This window comes from Trichosurus vulpecula, chromosome 5, assembly GCF_011100635.1.
Source record: "Trichosurus vulpecula isolate mTriVul1 chromosome 5, mTriVul1.pri, whole genome shotgun sequence".
Taxonomy (NCBI): domain Eukaryota; kingdom Metazoa; phylum Chordata; class Mammalia; order Diprotodontia; family Phalangeridae; genus Trichosurus; species Trichosurus vulpecula.
In genome coordinates, this window is record NC_050577.1 from 233,991,248 (window position 1) to 234,009,012 (window position 17,765).

Consider the following 17,765-nt stretch of genomic DNA (forward strand, 5'->3'; position numbering starts at 1 on the left):
CTACAATAGGCTGATCACTGTGTTAAGTGGTAGGGGAACAAAGAAAAGTAAAAGGGAGCCCCAGCCTTCAAGGAGCTCACATTCCACCCTGAAAGTAATTATAGAGAAATGATATGTACAGGTGAAATTGCCAATAATCATTCAAAGAGTGAATACGGCTACAGACAGTGGTATGCCAGTAAATGTTTAACCACTGCTTCCTGAAAAAAGAAATGTATGCATAATACTTTAATCTGCATCATTAACTTTTTCTCTATCATTTTTTTAGGTTTATACAATCAACACAACAAAAAATCAAGGCTTGACTTGGAGCTGATTTCCAAGGTGTAAATGCTCACGCTGAAAATTTAGTAACTGGCTCCTGAATAAGTAGGAGTTAGCTGCAAGACACCTCTGGTTATAATGACAATAGGAAAAGCTGGTTTTCAAATTTTTTTTATTGATATTATTCATTAAGTTAATTGTCATTTTTTTTGAGGGGGGAAGACAGGGCAATTGGGGTTAAGTGACTTGCCCAAGGTCACATTGCTAGTGTGTCAAGTGTCTGAGACCAGATTTGAACTCAGGTCCTCTTGACTCGAGGGCCAGTGCTCTACTCACTGCACCACCTAGCTGCTCTGTCATTTTCAATATAAGCTGGGACTATATTACAATCAGTCTCTTGAAAGGAAGCTGAAAATCATTTTTTTTGGCAGGGGTGGGAGGAGGATCTAATCTATGAGTTCAGGGGAACAGGGTTCCCAGTAAGAAAACCTCCTCTTCAAATACAGATTCTAAAACTTACAGTCATAGAGAGTTGTCTCGGGAAATTCTGGTATCTTTAAGTGACTTTCCCAAAGTTACCTTGGCAGTGTATACTTGAGGCATGGATTAACCTAAGTCTTTTCCAATCCAAACCAACATTACAGATGCTATAGGGACTAGACAATTGCAAAGAGGTATTGCAGAGACATTAAACCTTACTATATGAAGTAGGAAGCTTCAAATACTTTCTATCTCATTAATCTGGTTATTAGTTAAGGAAAAGTATAGCTCACACAGAAATCAAAAACAAGGTATCAGAGATTTCTTTTTAGGACTAGATGAAAAATAAGAAAAGTCAACTTTTATACCTCTTTGCATTCAGGAACCTAATCCATACAAGGCAAATGAAGATTTAAAAAAAAAACAAAATCCTATTTTTAATTCTTATTTTCTATTTAATTCTAATTTCTTATTTCTTTAGAAAAGAAGATTCTTTAATCTCAGTAATTTAGTCTCAGTGTTTAGTTACTCTGGAAAACTTTCTTTATATCTAAACTAAATCCTTCATGCTACAGTTAATCTATTTTCTCTTGTCCCGTCAGCTGGTCACCATCTTCAGTTTAATAGCTGTTCATACACTCAAAAACGACTGCCCCTTAATTGAATAACCTCAATTGTTTGAGACACTTTTCAAAGATTTTACTTCCAGCATCTTGAATCATCTTTATGACTCTTTTATGAACTCTCTCCAAGTTCTTCATATTAGGATTTCATGTGGAGTGCAAATGAAAATTCAGTATTTTTAGAAGGGCTTGACCAATTCTGACAGTAATTTGAGTTGGCCAGAATGTCAGTCAACAACATTTATAGGTATAGCTTCTTCTCTAAGTGAACATGACAGAATATATTTCATTATGATGTAACTAATAGAAAAGGGCAATGGATTTGATACCTTAAATTTTCATTAATGGAATTTGATATGCTCCCTTGAATTGACATTAACCATGCTCTGGTTATAGACTAGGTGGTCTGAATGTTTTGCTCATTTTAGCAGCTAGAACAGTCTGACTTCATTTATAAAGCAAAACAAAACAATTTATTACTCTCCAGTAAAAATAACTCCTGTGTTCCTACACTGTTAAAGGCAAAGGGCACAGAATCACAGGAGTTCAAGTCTTTTCAGGACAATGTTATCCTCTGGTGGCAGTTAGCTCCAGAACACACTAATTCTTGGGGTGCACAAGGGGCATTTATTTCATTTTCAGAAAGATTTATTAAAATTCGAATGAGTTAGCCAAGCTGATAGTGCTTTTATTGTCACAAAAAGAGGGAGAAGAAAAATGGGTTTGGTGCAAACAGGTATTTTTTTGTTTGTTTTAAAGCAGACACCAAAGGCTAATCTTGAAGCTCTTCTCCTCCTTCTTCTATCAGGAAGTAATGGGGTACACAGCCAAGCCAGAGCCAGAGTGAAGGGTAGGAGTGTGGGAGTTTATATACCAATTAGTTTTATCCTGCTTAATGATTCTTCCATCCCTTTCTATCTCTTCCCAAACTACATCATGGTGAGATAATTTTTAAGTGTTTATCTTCATCTTTAAAATAGGGGGTGGGGGTTGGACTTACTGGGCTCTAAGATTTCTTCCATTTATAAGTCTATGATCCTATAACTTAGGCATTTTTTTTTAAAGAATGTAATGCTGCCCCAGTTTTTGACCCAATGCAGAAATAAGGTTCATTATGTAAGATCATTTCACGGGCAGTCTCTAGATAATATATTTAGAATGGATAGCCACATTGGGTATTTGATAGTAGGTATGATGCTACACATAGCGTAGGTACTTTAAAATGCTTACTATAGGGAGGTTAGGTTCATCATGAACAAGGCAAATTGTCTTTGTGGAAATCATTGAGTTGGTGGTTCAGATGAAACTTTTTAGGAGTAATCAGAAGGTACTTGGATAAAAGGGAACTAAGTCGAGTCCATATTAAGTTGGATGGTTTTGTCAGGGAGTGATGTCGTAATTAGACCCTTCTGGAATAAAGTTACAGGGTAGAGAGGCAAACTCTTGCTGGAAAGAGATGAGTGACATAAACATAAAAGTTCAGAAGGAGCTAAGGTTGGCAAGGAATGCTAAGAAGGACAAAAAAGTCTTTTAAAAACTCTATTTGGGGATAACAGGAAGGTCAAAGAATGGGAAGGATGACTGCAATTCACTGATAATGATAAAGGATGAGAGAGAAAGTAGAACTTGTCAACTTTGATTTTGCTTCTGTTTTCTTTTCCAAGCAAAATAAATCTTTGGAAGGGGAATAACAGCATAAAACTAGCAGATGGGGAGTCAAAAAACTCAAGAAAAAAGGACTTTGCTGCCTTTTATGAGTACAAGTTAGGAGGGAGGTTCAAATGAACTCCATCCGAAGGTACAGAAAGAACTGGCAGATCTAACTGCTGAGCTGTTCTCACTGAGTTCTGAAGTAGTATAGAGAATAGGAGTGGTCCTTCAGGATTGGTGTAAAGGCAAATGCCTCAATTTTCAAAAAATCCAAAGAGAATAGAGCCTGCAAATGATAGGGCAGTGAACATGACTTCAACTAGAAAAAATTCTAAAATAAAAAGGATGGCTAGTGAATACAGAGAAAAGTAAACTGGTGATCTCAAAGAAGCTGACATAGATTCATCATGTAGAGAGGATGTGGGTTGGACAATATTACGGTTAGATTGATTCTGGTAATAAACCAGAGTCACAATATTCAAGAGAACATGTGTTGAATCAAAATTCAGGTTTTTGTACTTCTGGCATTAGCCACTGCATATCTATTTAAAAGAAAAATACTTCTGACGTCCAGTCAGCATGATATCTTAGTATGTACCCGCTCCTCATTCCCATTCTCTGCCCCTTTGTGATGGCCTAGTTGGGATGTCACTTTTCATTTTGTTAATGTGCTCATTCTCACTTTGTTAATGTGGCCATAATGTGTTTTTCTGTTATCAAACAACAGGAGTCCATATGAATCGTGCCTACATACCATGTACTTTAGGTAACATTTATTCAATGATCACAACTTAGGGGATCTGATTGACCAAGTCAGATGACTGAAAAACATTAAGGAGGTTAGAAGGTGAACTAATATACTCGGTGGTATAATGATAAGAGGCCAGAACCTCTCTCTTTACATGGTAACAAAGCCAAAAATTTCTCCAGAGGGTATTCAGGAAGCAAGAGAATGATACAGTGTGCATTGGGCGTCAAAAGCTGTTCCCAAATGCACAGAAGGCCAAAAGGGCTGTCAAGGAAGCCAGGAATGCCAAAGAAGCCAGAAGGGCAGACCAGGGAGGGCAATGTGTTCTCACTGTAAAGAGAGTACTTCTAGAGAGAGGCCTGAAATAACATTTATTAAATGAAATTAAAGAGCACCCAGAATTGGCATTTTTGTTTGTTTGTTTTCATTTTTTGATGATCAGGATGAGTGTTCTGATAATAGCTAACGTTCGAGTTAGGTTTTCTTAGGTTTGGCTTACCAGCTAGATAAAAGGGTTACAGCTGGCTCTTATCAGGAGTTCCTTTATTTCAAGAATGCCAGGGAATTATATGTGGAGTGCTTTTAGGCTGCAGTACTGACATGTTTATTCTTAGAAATTATAAAAGAAATTTCAATATGCAATTATAGGCAGTGAAGTAAAAAAAAAGTGTATACATTCTATTCATTAGAAGCATTTTGTGCCTAAAAACAGGGAGCCATAATGAGGAAAATATCAGATGTTCCTTTTATAATTTAAAATTAAGTAGGATGTTGTTTATAAGTCTTATCAAGTTTAAAGTTATTTTAGCTTGACTGAAGTAATTTTATTAACATTCAATTTCTATTTAGGACTCAACGCGAACAATCAATTTGACAATGTATACACATAGTTTTTTTTAAAAATTTTAAAAATTCATTGACCATAAAAAAAATCTTATTTGGAGAAAAAGGTAACAAACAAAAACAGTAAAGTAAGTTTCATTTTCTCAGGTGTTTCTGGGATGATTAAAAAATGTCTAGGTTCATTTGAATGAAATAACAAAGGCATGAGAGACTGATATTAGTGGGGATATGCCTTAAATTCCTCAAGTGCTTTGCAAATTCACCTGTAGAATTTAGTTCTAAAAAGCTAACTCCATAACTTCCTCTTAATGAAAATACGTCAAGACATATACTAAGAGAACACCCACTGTAGTTGCTCTTGAGGAAATTAAGTCATCTGGACCCAAGGAACTATATTCTTGGGTACTAGGAAAAAAAAAAGAGAGGTACCACAAGTGAAGGGAAAATATCCCAGTTTTCAGTTTTCAAAACAGTAAAGAGAAGAAATTCTGTAAGCTATATGCTATGGGATTTAAACTGACTGCCTGGGAGAATTCTCTAGTAGATCATTAAAAAGATGTTTAGTTAACATTTGGAAAAGATATTTTATTTCTTTGTTCATTGTTGTCCTTCATAACCAAAGAGGACCAAAGTGTCATTGCAATGTCGGAGTCAATATATAGTGTGTCTGATCAAACCAATACAAGCTTGGAAGGTTCTACCACAGGTCGGGCACAAATAATCTGCATGAAGATGTCTCTATCTGAAGAAGATAGCATTGATTACAAAGAACAAGCCATGTCAGACTAACTTTATTTTCCTGTTGAATAGGGTTACTAAAATGGTAGACCTGGGGATTCCATGGATATATTATGCCTGATTTTTTTGCAAAGGATTGGATAAAGTAGTTCATACTATTCTTTTGGAAAAGATGGAGAGACATGGAGGGCTAGATGATAATACAGTTTAATGGATTCAGAATTGGTGGGATGGCCAGATTTAAAGAGTAGTCAGTCATTAATGGTTTGATATCAATTTAGCAAGAGGTTTTCAGGAGTGCCCTGGGCTGGGCCTCGGGCTGTTCATTTTGTTACCAGAGAGGTGGATAAATGTACTGATACCGACAGAGTGGAGCACTTAGTTGAATCTATAAAGACTGCATTCAGAGGGGCCAAATAGTCTTACACTCGGGTTCAAGAAAGTAAGTTTATAAGAACAGAATGGGGCGGGGGGAGGTGGGTAGGATGGTTGGATAGCAGTTTGTTTGAAAAAGATCTGAGGATCGTATTATACTGCAAGTTCCATGAATCACTATTATGACATGGAAGCCAAAATAAGACAAAACAAAAACAACTTAGCACGACCTTGGGCTGCGTTAAGAGAGGCAGTGATTCCAGCAACAAGGAGGTGAGAGTCCCACTGTGCCCTGTTCCAGTCAGATGCATTTAGAATATTATGTTCAGTTCTGAGAATGAGTTTTGGATGGACACTGATAAGATGGAAGGTGTCCAGAGGAGGGAAACACAGGTGGTGAAGGGCTTTTAATCACTGTCATATGAAAACAGGTTGAAAAGTCTAGAAATATTTCAGCTGGAGAAAAGAAGATTGAGGGCAGGAGGTGGGGACATAATAGCTGTCTTCAAGTATCTGAAGGGCTATCACAGAGAAAAAGAATCAGACTTATTCCATCTAGCCCCAGAGGGCAGAACTGGGAGCAATGTGTGGAAGCAGCAAAATGCCTGATGTCAGGAAAAAAAATTCCACAAACTGAATGGGCTGGCTCAAATGGTAGTGGATTCCCAATCACTGCAAGTACTCAAGGAGAACTCCACTGATGATAAATCCAATACCTCCTAAGAAACTCTGTTCAACTTTTGGAAAGCTCTAATTATTAGGAAACTTTTCCTTATATAAGCAAAATCCTGTCTCCCTTTAACTTTAGTATATTGGTACTAATTCCTTGGACAAAGCAGAACAAATCAAGTGCCTTTTCTACATGACAGCCTTTCAAATACTTGGGGACGACTCTCATATATCTCCAAGGCTAAACATACTCAGTTCTTTTAACTAATCCTAATATGGTATGATCTTCAATGCCCTCACCATCCTTGATGTAGCTGCCTTGAAAATACTCCAGCTGTTCAATGTCTTTTGTAAAATGTATCCCCCAGAAATGAACACAATCCTCAAGATCTGATTGGACGAGTCCAATAGAACTTCATCTATTTCGTTGTGAATTCTGCTTCTCAATGCAACTTAAGCATATGTTAACTTTTTAAGTGGCTGGCCATGTCATACACTATTGATTTCTTGCAGGGTGGGTCGGACTTAGGCTGATCAAGTGGTTCAGGATTTATAGTGAGATGACACACTCATAAACAAGCTACTAGTTAAAAAAAGAAATTTACTTGGCCATGGCATGGAAAGGATGGATATCCACTAAGGATAATTACCGAAGTATCGTTGTATTCCATTAATCCAGATTGGTGCAGCTTTCTTGCCTCCATATTGGCTGTGCTGGTGCACTAGTCAGAATCATGCGTCTAAACTAAGGGAGAAGGACTTCATGGTAAAGATGAACGACATCTTAATCATTTCACAAGAAACAGAAAGATGTAGAGAATATAAGATCTCACTGTGCTTATGGTTTATTATGAAAAAAATTTAATTTGTTAGAGCAAAATACTGGCTTACAGGTTCTTTTACAACCAGGTGTCTTCCATCCATATATGGAAATTATTCAAGGTTCTTGAAAGAACTAAATAACCCTATTCAGTCACCTTGTGGGGCAGCTAGGTGGTGCAGTAGGTAGAGTGGTATGACAGGACTGGAGTCAGGAAGACTCATCTTCCTAAGTTCAAATCTGGTCTCAGATACTTAGTACCTGTGTGACCCTGGGCAAGTCACTAAACCCTATTTGCTTTGGTTTCCTCATCTGTAAAATGAGCTGGAGAAAGAATGGCAAACAGCTCTAATATCTTTGCCAAGAAAACCCCAAATGGGGTCATGAAGAGTCAGACACAATTGAAATGACTTAACAAAAATTCAATGACCATAAAAAGTCAATAATCATAAATATAGGATCATATATAAAAACAGAGCTGGGAAGCCCTTTAGAGCCCATCAAGCTCTATTATATCATTTTATAGATGAGAAAATTAGGTCCAGAGAATTTAAATGACTTACCCAAGGTCATACCACTAGTAAAGGACAGAACTGGTATTTAAACCCTGGTCCTCTGACTCCAAATCTAATATGACTTTCACATCAGACTAGGCAGAAAGAAGGGGAACTGCATGCTGGAAAAAGGTGTTTGCCTCTGAATGAAGAAGTCAGTGTAGAGTTCAAGTTTTCTGTCTAGTCTGATGAGAGTATCAGGAGATCATCTATAAAATGATACTCAGTCATGTCACACATTGTTGGCTTCTTGTAGGTTGGGCCAGACTTAGGATACATAGCTATTAAAATATTAAAACAAAATTTACAAACTCTTGTTCTAGAGCTAAGGATTTTGAAATTTTGAAATTTCAAGAAGAAATTTAATTTTATTCCCTATGTATCTCTGAACCCAATGAGCATGCATTTGCATTACTTGAAGCTATTGCTGAAATGGAGGCTTCATGGTAAAGCAGCTGAAGTATATACACACTGAGTACCCTCTGGTGGCCAGTGGGGATATTTCAGTCCTTAGGAAGGCTTTCATATGCATATATTTATGAGGGAATAAGGGGAGAAATGTGTATTTGGGACCCCTAGCTATGTGGATCAGAGTGCAAGGAAAAGGAAATTGGGAGAAAAAGGGAATATTAGCATTGGGTTGTGGGCTCAGGGAGAGCACCACCTACTGGACAACCACACACCCTAGACAGAATATGGTAACACTGACAAGCAAAGTCAGGGCATGAACCAATTTAGGCTGCTTATACTACTGAGTGCTCCAAGTGTGACATTCAGCAGCAGCAATGCAATAAAAAGTGTTATGCAAGCACTGACTATAACAATGAGATGAAAATAACACTAAAAGGCAACTGAAGTTAAATTCAAATTAACCATAATGACCAAGTGTGGACTTGGACATCTGATGATAAAACGCATTTCTTTCCTCTCAGTACAGAAGTTGACAGATGCTCTCAGACTTGGCTACTCTATGTGGTCGTTTTGCTTAAAGGTTTTCCTTTATTATAAGGAAAGGTTCAGCAGAAAGGAGGGAGAAATAGTAAAGGAAAATGATGGTGAAGTAAAAACAAAAGGCAACACTAAATTTTTAAAAAGAAAACCTGGATTGTCTACAGCTAAGGTATTCTCTCTCTATAATAACCTTATTAAAAATATGACCTTTCATAACCTGTTCCTGATGAAGCCATCCTAGCTATTAGTGATCACCACATCCCTTTGTAAATGTTTACAAACCATCACTTTAGTAGTATGTTCTAGAATTTTGTTAGGAATCTAAGTCACATAACAGTCAATAGCTTGAAGTCTCTAACATTTTTTGAAAAATAGGGATATTTGTTCATTTCCAATTCACTTACAAAAAAGATCAGCTCAGTTATCACATCTGATGGTTCTATTAATATCTTGGGGTGTAGTTCTTCCGTACCTAGTAATTCATACTGATTTCATACAGTGAAGTGCTATTGGACTTTGGACTATGGGATCCTAACTAGCCTTTCAACAATGCTTTCAAATCTACTCTATCAAAATTTAGCATTCATGTTAGACTATATATAATTTTCCTCCTATTTATTATGAATAACAATTTCTGCTGAAGTTTCTGTCATTTCCATTTGAGCAACCAGTTTTTCCCCTATTACTCCAGAATCAGGGTCAGAATAGCAGTTATCCTCACCATTTCCTCCCCTTTCTCTTTAAATATTAGTTTTGTATATTCTTTATAATATCCACTGTAGGTGTAAATAGGGAACAGTACATGTTTGTTGACTAATTTCTAGGTACTTAGTCCCTAATCTTGATAGAATCTGGCCTGTTATACTCTAATTTAACATGTAAATATTTGACTTTTTAAGTATTTTAACAATGGTTCTCTCTCTCTTTCTGTCTGTCTCTCTCCCCCCGTCCTCCCTCCATACATATACCCACACACTATACACACACACGCTACACACACACTCTCAACCTTTGTGTGGATTCAGTTTTAAAAAAAATCTTAGAAATCTTACAACTGCTGATAAAAGAATGATGTTAATTAATCTGGTGATTGAGTCTTGACAGTTGATATCTTCTATAGAACATTAAAAATAATGTAATCTTGATTTAATTACAAAGGATAACCATAACATCATATGTTCAATGTGTAAAGTTCGAAGGCTAATCAATTTTTTATCATAAGTTATGATGCACAACAACATTTAATGATAATATTCTGAAGAATCTGGGATATGAGTCATGACTTCAGCACAATAAACCAAAGGCAATGAATTCTGTAACATCTGGATAAAGCTCTTAGTAAAGGGGAGGAAAATAGAATCATACCAAGCACGCTGACATTCTGGCATTTCGACCACAGCACCAGGCCTCTTCCTTTAAATACTGGCACATAGGAAACCCCCACATTTCCAGAGTGTAATCTACAGATGAAGAACAACAATATAGATTAACTAAAATTCTTCCTCTTTTGCTTAATGTAAATCATCTATTGAGAAAGTAAATCATCTATTGAGAGAGACAAACAGTAGTTAAACATGGTAGCAGTGATGTTTAACAGTTCATTCCAGTCCATTAACTGAAAGCATATTAGTGTTATGAAAATGGTATTTGCTCAACAACAGCTGTTTTGTGTTTAAGCTCCAGGTCTGAAAGCAACCCATTTGCCAAAACTATTTCTCCAAGATTTAGCAAGGGCAATTTAGTACAGAAAGAATCCTCATATATGGTGAGATTCAAAGCAGTAAGCAATCAGTGATTTGCAAAAAAATAATGTGGTAAACAACTCATTAGTATATATTTTAATGTGTGCCTTAAATATATAGCATTGATATCTAATATAGAAAATTTACTACTGTTCTAATTTTCTGATATAAATTACTACAAATATTATATTTTGGCAATCTATCATCAAACAATTTTCACTCAATGTTGCAAACTATTTTATTTTTAGCCATTACATTTGCTTTCCAGAAAAGACCAGCTGCAAAGATGTTTATTTCTTCATGTTGCAGAGTCTCCAAACTATGATTCAATTTGGTTCAGATGTATTAATGATGATTAAGTAGCAACCAAAATCAACATTCAGTGTTTAATATTGTAGATCTATTTTATGGCTAAACTACTAAAATTACACTGCATTCTCAATGTTCAAAGCTTCTATATTGACTTTTTAATTACACAGTGAGCAATTCATAAATGCTTGCTGACTCACTCTAAGAAGACTTGGGTTACCTGTAGAAGTTTTGCCTTTATTAACCTAGTCTCAGTAAACCTGGTTTTTCAGTATAACTGATTACCTTTGTAATTCTATGTATTATATTTTATGCCTTTAAAAACATTATTCTGAAAAGGAATCCACAGATTTTGCTGTACAACCAAAAAGTTCCAGGAAACAAAAAAGGTTAAGAAAGCTTGATCTCACTAAAATTTAGCATTTCCTTCAATTATTCAAAAGCATAGTTCTCAGAAGGAGTCCAGAGGCTTCACCAAACTGCCTAAAGAGTCCATGATACATAGAAAAAAGTTAAGAATCCTTGATTTCTATGTATAATTTCACTAATGCTCAAAACACTCCTATAATAATAGGTGATACATTTTATTACTTCTGTAAGGATGTTAGTGGCATTTGATGACCTTTAGGTATCTAGAATCATGGGAAAAACAATTGGTGTTAAAATGACGGATCTTCATTTCCAGGTGAAGTTTTGGATCCTTACCAGTACTTTCTCAAAGTGTCTAGCATACAGTAAGCACCTGATACATGGTATTTTCCCCCATTCATTTATTCATTCACTCACTTGTTCATTTATTAAAAGGCAAGTGCCTTTTAATGTCTAATTTAGAAGAAGTTTTACTTAATTTCCTACTCCTCAAGTTGATAATGACCATTTTCCCCTTGGATTTCATGAAGTAGTTCATTTCATATCTCTAATACACTCATGTTTTCTAAGTCATTATGGTTACACAGGTATGGGTAATATTCTCCTTCAAGAATTTAAAGTTAGTGAGGCCATGGACCATGTCTTATCTAAACACTCTCTCTTCCCTAATGGTTAATATACAACGATCTACACACAGCACAAAGCAGGTGCTCAATAAATGTTTGTTGAATGGAATTAGCATCTGACAGTACATCATTTACATAACTGTTAACTCAAAGCAATTATACTATGGACCTCATAAGGGTGTTTTGGGGTCTTTTATAAAGATTAAAATAATATAAAAATGTGAGCTGTTACTACAATAATCATTTTCTTTATCTGCAGTAGTCATAGTAGTACAATCCCAGTATCTGAACCGAAAGCGTACTCGAGAGGCAGCTAGTCCAATCCTATCGGAGTCCCTTGACAATATCATTGACAAAATCATTCTATACACTCAACCTCTTCTTGCGGGCTTCTAAAGAGGGGTAATATCATCCTGGATTTGGACTCTAGAGGACCAGGCTTAGAATTTTAGTTCTGTCATTTATTACATTCTGTGACCTTGGGTAAGTCATTTAACATGCTGACATTTCATCTACAAAATGAGTAGGGTTGAACGAGATGAACTCTATTGTTGATTCCAGCTCTCTATCTTTGGTTCTGTGACATTTCTTGAAACAGTCGATTTTACTTTTATATAACTATAATTGTTACAAAGTTTTCCCTTACATCAGGGATTGGCCAGGGAGACCCCCAAATACCACACGGCGTGGAAATTTCTGTATTTACAGGTTACAGAAGAGGGTTAGAGAACAAAGAGATAGCAGGGGCCGAAATAGGCCCCAGCAACTTCAATTCGTTGTTCCTAGTTGTTCCCTCTGGGGCTTAAAAGAACAAGTGGTAATAGTGTATAAAAATTACCAGGAGCATTGTAAAGTTCAAAAGAATTCTTTTTTGTAATGCTTCCATCTGCTCTGGAAACTTAAAAAAGAAAGGAATTCCACTACATTCCACATAGGCTTTAAATTCGACACTGTCTTCCATTCTACCAAAGCAATTTCTCTCCAAATTTAAGCATGTTATAGTTCCAGTGCGTAGCAATGAATCCTGATAGTAGCGATTCTTTTATTAATTTTCTTTAGAATTCTGACTCTTCCCTATCACATGGTAATTACAATCGTACAATAACTGCAATACAAATAGGTTCATTTGGAAACTACCAAGATGGTTCAAAGGCACAGAATACAGCTATTATTTTTCTGAAAATCAGACTATTTTATTTATGTTCACAGTGATTATGTTTTCCTACTTTTTTGTCAGTATGTCATTGTTCAACAGCATATTCATAGAAAAAGTCCAAACAACTATTCAGAGACTTAATATCAACACTAGACAAGAGGTTAAATTACCCTCAAATCTTTAAAACGTTTAAATGTTAAAATGTTTTTTTAAAAAAAAAAACTTTGATGGAATTTCTATTTTACAAAACACTGTGTTAGTGTGGTATTCTGACAAACAGACAAACAAACAATAATACAAAAACCTAAAACTCTATGACTACGGGTAATAGCTCACATTTTTGTTAGTGGTGGTATTTTTGTGGTAGAAGATCGATGATGCCTACTTGAAACTAGCTCTGTTTTACATCCCCTAAATTCTTCATCAGGATACCTCTTTGTTCTCTAACTCTTTTCTGGAAACTTACATTAGAACTCAGGTTTTCCTTACTCCAGGGCCAACGCTCTATTTACTGTTAGCCAAAAACAATATAAGATATTATATATAATAGCATATATTATATATACTGTATAGTATATATATGTGTGTGTGTGTGTGTGTGTGTATATATATATACACACACACACACACACACACACACATATATAAATAAGACACCTATATGCCTCCTAGGCAAACAGAAGATAAGTGACTTGCCCAAGGTCACACAGCTAGTAAGTGTCTGAAGTCAGTAGTAAGTGTCTGAAGTCAGTTCTTGCAGAGTCCAGGCCCAGCACTTTATTCACTGAGTCATCCAGTTGTCTCATTTCTGGGTTAGAATGGCCTAGTTATCTCCACACGACAGTCAAAGATTAGGTATTGAAAGGTACTGAGGAGAGGATAATTAATTCTCCGGTAATTACTTGATAAAAATGGTGATTGAAATTTTAAAGTAAATGATCATTAATTTACACTTCAAAAACTAGTAAATGCACATTATTATTTTAACATATTTAAAATAAATACTATTAACAAATTAGTTCTGATATAAATGTACCCTTTCTCTGAAGCCTTTTTTTTTTTCTTTTCTTTTTTCTTATTCTTGAGTTCTAGGCTATGCAAACGCAGCATAAGTTGTGGTGATTCCTAACCAAACTGAAAAGGTTGTGAATATGGCCCAAGGAATGAACCTTGATGGTTTTTTGAGGACAAGAGTAGTAGTTAATCACTAGAAGGTTGGCCATCAGGTGATTAGTTGGATAAATAAAGTGCCACAAGAATAACATCAGTGACTGGGATATAGGAGGTGTTTAATGAATAAGGCTATGGAGGAAGAAGGGATGAAAAGAAAGAAATAATTTCTCCTTTGGTTACAATTTTTCTTATTGAACAACACCCTGTATAGTTTCCTCTCCATGGGTATTCCTTTATGCAACTTACAAGTTAGAAGAATATACTGGAAAAAAGTATTTACAAACTAAAATTATAAATTCAAATATAAATAAGTTGTATGTTCAGGACACTTTTTTTCATTAACATTGTTTCTAAATATGAAACCAATGTTGTTATGAAGCATTTGAATTTGTATACTACACAGGATAAAATAAAATAAAAATACACAAAGCACTCCATTTCTCAAAACCTTTTTGTCATGCATTGAAAGTTTCATCGTAACACTGGCAAAAACTGTTTATAAACTAACATTATAAACTAAAAATCTCCCTGTTGGTTTTGTTTTGAGTTAAAAGTATGTCTCCTACATTTTTAGACTTATAAATTACTCATGTGAAGCATGGATAAAAATGAATGTATAAATTTTCAAGACATAATATATAGTGTGGCAGATAAAAAAAGGAAAACAATTATTTCTAATAGAACTTCCAAATGATCTAATGACTTAACAACCAAATCCAAGTTTTCTTAAAAGAGATAAATGTAGCACTATTAAATGTCCTAGAAGTTGAGCTATTTGCATTTACTAAGACTGTGAAGGTGGCATGGTAGAAAGGGCACCACCATATCTGAACTCAGGAACATATCTTCCTGAGTTCAAATCTGGCCTCAGACACTTCCTAGCTGTGTGACCCTGGGCAAGTCACTTAACCCTGTTTACCTCAGTTTCCTTATCTGTAAAACGATCTGGAGAAGGAAATGGCAAACCGCTCCAGTATCTTTGCCAAGAAAAATTCAAATGGAATCATGAAGAATGAGACATGACTGAAGAACAACAGTTTTTCTGAATAACAACAAAAATCAAAGAGATCTATAGTACTGTATTACTGCGTATACAACATGGCAAATGGAAACATGTAAATCACCTTATTGATATTATTGACTTAAATCACTGATGGACGATGAGCTCTCATTAAAGCATTTAAAAGCATTATTCTAAGAGGTCCATATGCTTTACCGCATTGCATTGACACCAAAATGGTTAATAACCCCTGCATTAGAGATTTATTCAATGACATATTTGATCTTTAGCTATCAATTTCTAAGAAAGAAAGCCTGTGAAATAGTAGTAAGTAGATGGTAATTTATCTATTGTGAAAAGAGTCAAGGTAAAGATGTCTTCAAATAAAATGCAATTTCAGATTTATTTAATAGAACAGAGAAAGTTTTGCTCTTAGAAGTACATACCAAGAAATTTCCTGCTCTATACTTCCTCATTTGGATAAATGACTAAAAAAATCTAAGGGCCGAGTGCTCTGAAACTGATTTTTTACAAGATATATATTATTTAGTTTGGTATGTTTGAATTTATCACCTGCAGGACTTTCTAGCAAATCTGTAAACACAGATTGCTTCTATATTTAAATGCAGGTCATAAACTCTACCAAATAAGTGTAAAATTTATGGCCAAAACCAAAAAGAAAATATCAAGACCCAAAGCTAAAGGTGACCACAAAAACAGGCAAGTATGTATGTTTTTATTTATGTTTGTGATAACATATGTGCATAAAATAGTTTCAGTCAATCCCTAAAGATGTTAGGGAGACACACAGCACCTAGCTCCCAGGGCTGGTGTAAGGGTAAAATGAGCTATCTGTAAAGCACTTAGCATGGTGCCTGTCACACAGAAGACAATAAATGTCTCTGTTCCTTTGTTCCTTCATTCCTCCACAATTCTTTTATTCAAGGAATAATATAAGGGTTATCAAGCAGGAAACAGACAATTAAAAAAAAAAGACTTGCTGTTCATGGATCAAGAATGAGAGATGAAAGATGAACAGTTCAGATGTGCTGGTACTCAATAAGATAAAAAGGACCTAGAGGAAAGTATCAACACGCTGAAAAAATAAATACTGGAGAACATAGACCAGTTTAACTGCAGAAGATAGTGCAGTGGGTATTGATCTGAACTTCTAGGGAATATACCATCAATGAGATCAGAGATCCCAAGGAAATATTCAAATACACAGGGACATTTAGGAAATGTGAAGAGGGTGCCTTCAGAGAAACCTGTGTGAGCTGATATAGAGAAGAGAGCAGAAAAGAAAAATTGATAGAATAGCAACAACAACATAAAGAAAAACAACTGAAAACCTTAAGAATTCTGATCAATACGATGATGAGCCATAATCCCAGGGGACTGATGATGACGTATGCTAACCATATCCTGACAGAGAAGCAGGTGATGGACCCAACAGAGTAAGACATAAATTTTTGGGGGGACACAACCAATGTGAGAATTTGGTGTGCTAGATAACATATAGTAAGGAATGGAAAGAGTATAATTAACAAGGGCTTGTGATAATGGCAAAAAACCAAACCAAAACAAAAATATCCTAAACCAAAAAAGAAAAAAAAACCCAAACTCACCAACACCAACAATAACAAAACATAGAAACTACTGACAATTTAGGAAAAATAACAGTATAGATGCCCAGAAATACACAAGAGCCAAAATCCAAGAAAGGAATCCTCAATTAAGACGATGGCCATACACTAATGGACAAAGTGTGGGTGAACCAGAGAGTCAAAAGCACAACAATTAATAATTTCTTGTCTTGTTTTTAATGATAATGTTACACTTCACAAGATTTAAGACTGACTACATCTGCCTGTTACCAAAAAGGGGAAATAAGTTGGGATGGAAATAATGGTAACCTTGGGAGAAAGTGACTACTCCATCTTAAATTATGTGATAGAGAGGAAGAGGAAAGCCAAACAGTTTGGTAGGCACCCTAGATTTGGTAGAGAAGATTTTTAAAAGTTCAGAGAAAGTACAGTAAAAGATCTCTGGATGAGAATTCTATGGGGAAAGTATCCAAAAGGAAAAAAAAAACAATTCTCAAAATTTCACTCCTGAGATGTAAGAGAAAGGCATATAAAGAAATATTTCCTCCTTCTGATGAAGAGGAAAAGAAGTTGTCTTAAGAAGCTGGTAAATGTACACAAGGGACTAATAAACCAATTTAGGATTTAAAAGATATATATATATATATACAATCTCAGAAAAAATTAATATGAATATGAAAGCATTTCACAGGTCTACAGAAATAGTGTGGGGAATGCTAAAATTCAAAACCAATTGAGGATTACAAAGACAACTTAGGACAACAAACAGGCTAATACAGTTCAGAGTAAAAAAAAAAAAATCCACCAAAATGTACAATAACAAAATAGAGCAAGAGAGAAATAATGAACTGAATATATAACTTAAAACCACCACAAAAAAGGATCCCAAATAATCACAAAAAAGCAAACCTAGACAAATATGGGAGAAATAGATAAACTGGAAACCAAAAAGACTATCAGATTGATAAACATAACTACCTACACACTGGTTCTCTGAGAGATCTAGTAAAATTGATAAACCTTTAAACACTTTCAAAAAAAAAAAGGAAATATCGAATCAACAAGAAG

General features: G+C 35.3%; 1 protein-coding gene across 1 annotated transcript in view; it reads right to left on the bottom strand.

Moving 5' to 3' along the window:
- The window catches only part of METTL25 (methyltransferase like 25), a 153,369-nt gene that overhangs the window by 36,625 nt on the left and 98,979 nt on the right, over positions 1-17,765 (bottom strand). Inside the window, exon 6 of the mRNA XM_036758454.1 lies at positions 10,081-10,175. Coding sequence (XP_036614349.1) covers positions 10,081-10,175 — 95 coding nt within the window. The remainder of the gene's footprint in view (positions 1-10,080; positions 10,176-17,765) is intronic.